The 8,771-nt window shown below is 40.5% G+C and overlaps 1 protein-coding gene across 4 annotated transcripts in view; it reads left to right on the forward strand.

Moving 5' to 3' along the window:
- Positions 1–8,472, forward strand: part of WDR11 (WD repeat domain 11) — a 54,691-nt gene extending 46,219 nt beyond the window's left edge. For 3 of the 4 annotated variants that reach the window (XM_033420889.2, XM_049696993.1, XM_033420890.2), the window contains 8 exons: positions 609–671; positions 1,790–1,855; positions 2,650–2,827; positions 3,497–3,592; positions 4,112–4,277; positions 4,794–4,891; positions 5,333–5,478; positions 6,705–7,672. In XM_033420889.2, the coding sequence (XP_033276780.2) occupies positions 609–671; positions 1,790–1,855; positions 2,650–2,827; positions 3,497–3,592; positions 4,112–4,277; positions 4,794–4,891; positions 5,333–5,478; positions 6,705–7,017 (1,126 nt within the window). In that variant the 3' untranslated portion in view covers positions 7,018–7,672. Of the gene's footprint in view, positions 1–608; positions 672–1,789; positions 1,856–2,649; positions 2,828–3,496; positions 3,593–4,111; positions 4,278–4,793; positions 4,892–5,332; positions 5,479–6,247; positions 6,328–6,704 lie in introns of all 4 variants that reach the window. The other variant, XM_004265762.4, reaches the window with a different exon arrangement.
- The last annotated feature ends 299 nt before the right edge of the window (positions 8,473–8,771 follow it).

An 8,771-nucleotide genomic window follows, 5' to 3' on the forward strand; every position in this document is an offset into this window, starting at 1 on the left:
TAATTCTTTTTAGAAGCAGCATGAAGGGGCCTACTTCAGAGGTATTTTATGTTTTATAGTCTGCCTTATTGCAAAAAAATATTCACATTATTAGTGGTTATTAGTTAAACTACCACAGGTGTTACAGGATTTATGCCATGTGGAATGCACAGATAGGCCTGGGTTAGGGGAATTAAAAAGATAATAATATGATGAGGTATCTTTTCTCCAAGAAGTATCTACTTAAAGAAATGAATGGTCATTTTGCAGAGCAGAACAAGCAGATTCCTTTAGTCATTGCTAAGTTCCTTATTAACATGAATCTAAATCTAATAGTTTTTAGAGCTCACTGATCAATTTTCTGGTTTCTTGAAGGCCAAGGAGACTTTCTGTACTCATTTCTTGGTTTTGACTAAATAACATAAAAGCAGACATTAAAGATGATTGGTAGGTTCCTGAGTAGACTGTTGCTGTTTTGGTCTACAACCAGGTTTTTAACCAAGGACTACAAAGAAGTTATTTCTATATTAATACAACTTTTTTTCTGGTGAAGAAATAAATCGTAAGTGAAATAAATAAATTGTAAGTGAAGAGAAAATGAACTCATTTAAAATCTTTTCTTGGTACAGTGATTATCCAGAAAATGAAGAAATAAAGAATCTCCTTCAAGAGCAGTTGAACTCATTGTCTAAGTAAGCACTCTAACTATGTTTTATTAGAAGATAAGGATATGAAAAAGAAAAACATAATGATTTAGGCTTTTTAAAATTAAAATAAGCTTTGTTTTAGAAAATATTTAGTAGCCCATGGAGAGACCATTCTGTTCACAGAGGTGAGTTTCCCTTTCGAATCTTTGTCTTGTGGAAGTAAGGTTCAGATTGCCGTGCAGTGGGACGTCTTATAGCTCAGCCTGCCTCCAGCACAGGTCCCCTGCGAAGCCTCGTGTTAGAGGGTGTACACAGGGCGATTCTTGTGTGTCCGCTTCCCTCTCCTAAAGTGAGCTCTCTGTGTCAGGAGCTGTGTGTGCACTATTCTGGCTAAGAAATTAACATGCTCCCTAGAGCCAAGAGCATTTAAAAATATGTACTGGGAATAATATTGGAAAGGAAGCAGAAAAATATGGGTCCACAAGGAGTTCTTGGTAAAACATAACATGTTTTTGCAATCTAGACTCTGCCACATGTATTTTAATACTTAATAAATTAACGATAATAGAATATTTTATTGATGTCAAATTCGAAATAATTACTTTATTGTTTTCTCTCTTCCAAGGTTATGTTTAAATGGAAAAGAATAGATTTAAAGACTATCTTCCCTTCTTCCTGATTTATAAATATTCTATATTTGGCTATTTTAGAAATAGCAATTTATAAAAACACTAGCCTTCCTTAAATATTTTAATTTTTGAATACGTTCAAGAATAAATTCTGAATGCATCGTCTCTAAAGTATGTACTGTTCCTGATGATTATCAGCAAAATCGTTTTATCAACAATGACATTCTTGTTCCTATAGTTAGACAGCTGTTCATACTTTTAAAAACATGAGTTGAACTGCTTCAAGAAGCAAGAAGGTGAATCACAATTAGAGCCTTAAGCTGTGGTGGTTGATGGGTACTGCTTCTCCAAACCTAGATACACTCTAAGCCCTGTAAGCTTTTGCAGTTTCAGGGTCACAGCAAAGTGAGTTCTTTTGTAAGTTCTAAGCATACCCTTTGGGTAGGATGTTTCATTTTAAGAGTTACTGATTTGTCTCCTTTGTTGTTGGATTCAAAAATGTTATCTTGCCTTTGTCTGCATTCCTGTCCACAGTGACATAAAGAAACTCTTGCTCGATCCGGAATTTACTCTCTTGCAGAGATGCCTGCTTGTTTCAAGGTAACTCTGTTTGAAATGTTTTATGTAAGACACAGGGAATTTCAGGTTAACTCATTTCTTTTATTAAGGTTGTTAGTTAAGACCAGACTCTTTCGGATTTTAGAAAATATATCAGTTCATCCTTTATAGTTGGCTTACAATTAATTTTGAAAGTAGTACTACAAATAGGAAAAAAAAACCTCACATTTTAAGCATGAGATCTAGGCCTTCTCTATTGAAAAGACTCCCTCCTACAGACAGCTTTTTAAAATATCAGCTACAAAGTGCATAAATATACCTATATATATTGGTGTACCAATATTGGTATTAAATGTACCAATAACTTATATTTAGAAGTAATAATCTCTACATTCTTACTGTACAGTAGAGTTGTCCCTTATAAAAAAAGACATTTCCCTCCACTCCCCAGAGAATAAATAGCATATTATTTCCACACCTTATCTAGTCAGTTATTCCAGAGGAACTTCTTCCTTAGTTGGTCCAGATTGAAAGGTATGCTAATGGCAAACCAGGTAAATAATGGCCCAGGCTTAAGAACCATGGTGTTCCTCTTAACACAGAACAAAGGGGGATTTGGGTCTGAAGGGGCCTCATGCAGTCAGAGCCCTGTGCTGTTTGAGACCCAGTAACAGGGCTGGAGGACTTGCAGCTTCACCTCTTCCACCCAGCCCAGCACGTGGTCTTTCACATGCCAGCACCATGCTCCCAGCACTTGAAGCTACTGTGAGAAGCCCCCATCCAGGCCCCACTCTGCTGTGTGAGTTCAGTGGAAACTTTGGTTTCACCCTTGCCAGGCTTTACGGCGATGAATCGGAGCTGCACTTCTGGACTGTCGCTGCCCACTACCTGCACAGCTTGTCCCAGGAGAAGGCAGCAGGCACACCAGCTGCTAAAGAAACTGCTCCTTGGGACAAAGTGAACAACCCACTAGATATATGTTACGATGTGCTCTGTGAAAACGCCTATTTTCAGGTATTATGTTTCATATATTAAAAACCTTTAAAGCTCTGTCTTTGTAAGTATCTTAACCTTAGGAAACTTTCACACCAAGTAAAGGTCCATGTGATAGAAATGAGTCCCTTGGCACATTCACATTAAAGGATTGACTCAGTACTTGAAAAGCTCATAAATGCTTACAGAGTTTTTTAATAGACATTAAAATTTTATTATTAACAGTCTTCTAATTTTTTTGGTCTTAAAATTTTTTTTCAACTTGGTTCATTTTAATTTTCTCATTTTATTAATTTTCTATAAATAACAAACAATTTACTTGGTTTAAATTTGCTGTTCTATATATATAAAGGTAGTTTCATAATTTTTTTAACTTCCAGTAGAGTTCTAAATTACACATAGAGATGCTTCTTCCAGCCCTACTGAAGTGGCAGTTTCTGTAAGCAGACTTGCACACAGACTAGAATACATTCCAACACTGTTTCTCCTTAGATTCTTATTAAACTTATTAAACTTATGAAACTCCTTAGATTCTTATTAAACTTATTAAACTTATTAAACTATGAAGCTGATTAATAACCTCAGAAGTCAAAGTAATGTTTACTAAAACGACTTTAAGTATAATTTAAATAAGTCAAAAGTTTTAAAATCCAGCCTCAATTTTCTCTCTCTTTTATTTTTCTACTCTAGAAATTTCAGCTGGAAAGGGTTAATCTCCAGGAGGTGAAACGGTCAACTTATGATCATACCAGGAAATGTACAGACCAGCTACTTCTCTTGGGTCAAGTATGTCAGTTTTTATAACTCTTTTCATGTTTCAGGGAGTTCCTAGTTGATTAGTAATTTACAGCATTACTTATACCCCCCCCCCACACACACACACACTATATAGTGTTTCCTTAAAAGTATAAAAGTATAAGTATAAATTATGCTTTCTTTCGAAATAAGACCAACAAACATTCTGAGAAAGCAAAGATATATATGGTTAACCAGCTTGTAATTTTGGCTTCCATAATGTCACATGAGGCCTAACTAGTTTTGTTTTGTTTTGGTTTTGTGTCTTTGAATTGACTGGCGCAAAGCTTACATAAGCACCTGTATAAACCAGAATGTGGTTTTACATTTGTCCTAAAGAAGCAGTGTTGTACTTTTGTTCAACTTGTATATATGCAAACAAAGTGTCCACGAACATTTTTGAGAAAAGTCCTCTTTAAGCTGAAAACTTCAGTGTTCCAAATTATGAATTTTAAAAGGTTATGTTGAGGAAAATGGCCTCGTAATTAGAAGAACTGTTTCTTTTATTAGACAGACAGAGCTGTGCAGTTGTTATTGGAAACAAGCGCAGATAACCAGCATTATTACTGTGATTCACTGAAAGCCTGCTTGGTCACAACTGTCACCTCGTCAGGCCCCTCCCAGAGCACCATTAAGCTCGTGGCAACTAATATGATTGCCAATGGGAAATTGGCAGGTAAGGCATGTTTTGGGGTATATTCGTTAATACTCTGGAAAATCAGACCCACTCCTGGAAAGTAATTGGTTATTAGGGATATTTCTTTCTTTTTTATATACACTGGAGAAAAGTAGAAAGATTATTGCTAGCAGTTGATAAGATGACCATATAATTTAATCATCTAGACCAGAGTGCTTTTTAAAGAGTAAATGGGGCACTATTAATAATTGCCAAGACAATAGGCATAAATTGGATAAACCTGGGCACCCTAAATGCTGAAAACCAGTGAGTGAGGTAGGCTTTACTTGTTTGTTTTCTGGACTGTGTTTGTACTTCCAACCCTGTTCATTTGAGTGGTAACATTGTAAAGCCCTATTTTAATATTTTATTTTAAAATTTAAGTCAGTAATGTCTCCAATAGGTAGGTATAAAATGTCCAAGACCAGATGAAGTCAAATGGTGATTTTATCCTTTAGTGACTTGTCAGAAAGACAGCTCCAGTGTCACTTGTGGGGCTGCTGTTTTGTCTTCCAGAGGGTGTTCAGTTGCTCTGCCTGATAGACAAAGCTGCAGATGCCTGCCGCTACCTGCAGACCTACGGCGAGTGGAACCGGGCAGCGTGGCTTGCCAAAGTAGGTGATTCTAGTAGGTGCCTTGAACATTCGGGATAGAAAGTTCAGTCTTGAACTTTGGACTCAAGATTTAGAAGCATTTTTGTGGCTGCAAAGCGGCTTTGCGAATATTTTCTTGCAACTTTCATCCTCTTATTCTTTGAGTATAAATTACATTTCTTATTGCAAATTGGAGGTTGCATTCGTGGCAATTAAGTGAAAGCAGCTGCCTCCTCTCCCTACTGGGGTGTGAGCCCAGACTCAGCCCAGAGGTGTTGCCAGGCCTGTCGGTCCCGAAGGTGTGGGTCCCCGTCACTGCTGGTCGTGGTGCTGCAGCGTCAGGGGGTGTGTAGTAAAGCAGAGCCGAGCTTTGTTTCATAGGTACAGATCCCATTTCGATTCAATTCTTTTCCTTTCTGTAGTGCAGGATGTCTCTGTTTTTAACGTGGGCATCTTTCCCAGGTCCGTTTAAATCCAGAAGAGTGCGCTGATGTTTTAAAGCGCTGGGTTGACCACCTTTGCTCCCCTCAAGTGAACCAGAAGTCAAAGGCCCTCCTGGTCCTCCTCTCCCTGGGCTGCTTTTCCAGCGTGGCTGAGACGCTTCACAGGTACACCCAGTGTCCACAGCTGGTCAGGACCACCCGGGATTAACCACCTTATGCTGTCCTGAGGCTCTGCCGGGTGGAGGGTAGTCCTCGGTGTCGGGAGTGAAGGGAGAAGCATACATTTTAGGTTTATTTAAAAAAGAAACCTAAAGGGATGGAACAGTCTGTGTTTATTAATTCTTCATTTGGTCTAGGAACTGTGTTATTTTCCTACCAATATGCTAGTCACACCTAACAGGTACCTGTTTAAAAAGAATATTAAAAAAGTCTTCAGAGAATTGGGGACAATTCATCTTTGAGTAGAGCAACTGAGATGAAGGCTAGAAGGCAGTAGGAAGGGTGAAGAAAGTGTGGCGAGTTGGAGGTGTCCCCTCTGACAACCTTGAAGGGTAATTAATACTCATCACTTGTTATAGGACATTTTATTTATTTAAAATCTAAGGGAGGTAGGTTGAGGCAAATACTACAAAAGCTTACTTGTTAAATCTGGGCAGTGGGTACGTGGATCCTTGTCCTATCTCTGTAGATTTCTGTGAAATTCAACGATTTCACAAATTTTTTTTAAGTATTAATAAAAAAGAGCGGGAGGTTGGGGCGTGAGAATTCTCCCTTCCTTTCCTCTAAGCCGGGGCTGAGAACAGTGCTGGTGTGACTTACCCAGCACTCGGGCTTCCGGGGAGAGTGTGTACAAGTCTTTACATAGAAACACGCCCTGGGACGGTTCTCTCAGATACCATAAATTACAGCACCTAACTCGTGTTCTGTTGAGCAGCATGAGGTACTTCGACAGAGCGGCCTTGTTTGTGGAAGCTTGTCTCAAGTACGGTGCGATTGAAGTCAGCGAGGACACAGATATCCTTTGCCGGGGACATGTGTGCTGAGGAGGAAGCAGATGCCGTAGCGGGTTTTAGAATCTCTCTCGGTTGTGCTGCCGGGGAAGAGCTATTCTATTGAGAAAGATCTGTATTCTGACCCTCCAGAGCCAGGAAAGAGGGAGAAACAAGAGGGACAGAATCAGAAAGAAGGTTGTTGCACCACCGGCATCAGCTGTGAGATAGACGGAGGGTCAGGAAGGGCTGTAAAGGGGAGGGAGCCCGAATTTTGTAATGTTTTGTTTGAACTTAAAAAGAAGATAGAGGAAGACTAGTTTAGGAAAGGTAAAGGAGGCTGCTACTGGAATAAATGCATATTGGAATAGAATAAAAAGAAAGACTTGCTGTTATCCATAGGGACAGTCTAACATGGAACAAGACACAGCAGCACTTCAGAGAGACGTGTTGTGCAGGCAGGTCACTGTGGTCCACGTATGACCAGGAGGATTTCAGTTCTTCTACACGTCACTTGAGTTACATGTGTTTCTTTGGAAAGAATGAGCTTGAGAATCCAACTCCCAGGTCCTTGTTTTTGCAGAGGCCTTGTTGTTATATCATTGCACTTTTTCTTGAATTGTTACATTGTGGCCTCATTTCTACATGTCATGGTTTTGATTTTCTGTATAATTTTTTACAGAAAATTAAGCTGAACTCAGTGTTATATATCTAGGCACTGGGGAAGTTGGCTCTAGTTTGAAGGAGCCATTTTGGATATCAGAGCACAGTGGAACAGGGCTGTCTAAAATCCCAACACGCAGCTATCTGGAGCTCTTGCCTTGGGGCAGGCTTTGTAAATAGAACCTCTCAGTGAAGCTCATCTGCCTCTTAAACCACCAGCCTCTCCGACTTTCAAATGGCATGAGGGTATGCATGTGAGTTTCACTTCTGTCATCCTTCTTTCTCCAGTCGTTAAGTGCATTTAGACCTTGGAGAATCTGGGAGGATGTTAGTTGGGTCTTGTAGAAGGACAGGCTCTGGACTCAGCTGGTGCAAGTGCAGGGACATTACACACTGAAACATCGCCTCCCCCCGCCAGGAGTTGCCCTCCCCCAGGGAAGAGGTACCTGTGCTTCTCCCGTGCTGCCCTCCTGTGGACACTCCAGCAGAGCTGGTCATTGTTTCCGGCCTGTGGGAAGCTGGTGGAGCCCTTTTTGCCCTTCTTTTCCTTAACTGTGGTTTACAGAAACTCATCTCCGCTATATATGTGGATTATGCCCGAAGTTTGAAGAACCTCGGTTTTAAACAGGGAGCGGTTTTTTTTGCTTCAAAAGCTGGAGCAGCTGGCAAAGATTTATTGAATGAGCTGGAGTTTCCCAAGCAAGAACTGATTGAAGAGTGACAGGTCAGCATGTACCATGGCACGTGGCCTCACGAGCAGTCGGCCGGGGCGTTGGTCTGGCTGTGGACGGTCACAGCCCAGGCTCATGATGATGCCGTCCCTGCCGGGGTCCTTGTGGGCTGTTTCACTACATGTGCACAGCAGTATGTGAATGTTTATGCTGTCAGGAGCAGGTTCTAGGACCTGTATTTATCTCAGACAAAGATGGGAACGCTTCAGATTTTGAAAGTATAACATTTTATACTTTTGGAGACAGTTTTAAGAGTCCCTGGAAACACTTTTAATTTTTTTAAAACTTAAGATCCAAGCAACTGAATTGCTTTTCTCATTGACTAGATTAAAATCTATAGTAAAAGGAGTTTGTGAGACCTATTCTGAAATCTGTGCTTTGCCTGTGTTTATATACAGTCATTCCAGGTACAAACAGAGCAGAAACATTTAAGCAGTAAACATGACTTACCATAGCATTCCTTGTTTTCTTACCTTGAAAACAGAACTGTTGATTTCCTGATTTAGGCAGCTGCTAAATTTTGTAATTTCAGGTTCGTAGGCTCATAGAGAAATTGTAAGCTTTATGTTTTGTCCAGTATGTGGAGTCTTGTATATTTTGGATTTTAACTCCAGTGATGTGTTACAGTAACCTCCTCTCTGAAGGCACTGTTCTTTAATATTCTTTGTTTTCTTCCAATGACTGAACTATATGAGATGTGACTGCTATAAATTATCGCTAAAAATTTAAATGTGTATAATTGACAGAAATGATAAATAAAAAGGGACTTCATCCCAGCCAGGCCTTTGTGTTCTCTGAGCTGCTGCGCAGCAGGCTGGGTGCTGGGCTGGTGCCTCAGGAGTCCGTCAAGCTGCCGGCCCTCCAGCATCCGAGCCACTTTGCTGAACCCGGAGAACCTGGGCTGCGGGGGCTTGGGCCCCAGCATAGAGCTGCCTCTTGAGTTCCTGGGTGGGCAGGGCTCGGCTTGTGGCTCTCAGAGGTGAGGAAATGGCCTTCCTGTCTTCTCCTCCTGGATGTCCACAGTGGCACGTATCGTAACACCCACCAGGAGGTGTTTTTAGATAAAATCGTAGTC

The sequence above is a fragment of the Orcinus orca genome, chromosome 14, assembly GCF_937001465.1.
Source record: "Orcinus orca chromosome 14, mOrcOrc1.1, whole genome shotgun sequence".
NCBI lineage: Eukaryota > Metazoa > Chordata > Mammalia > Artiodactyla > Delphinidae > Orcinus > Orcinus orca.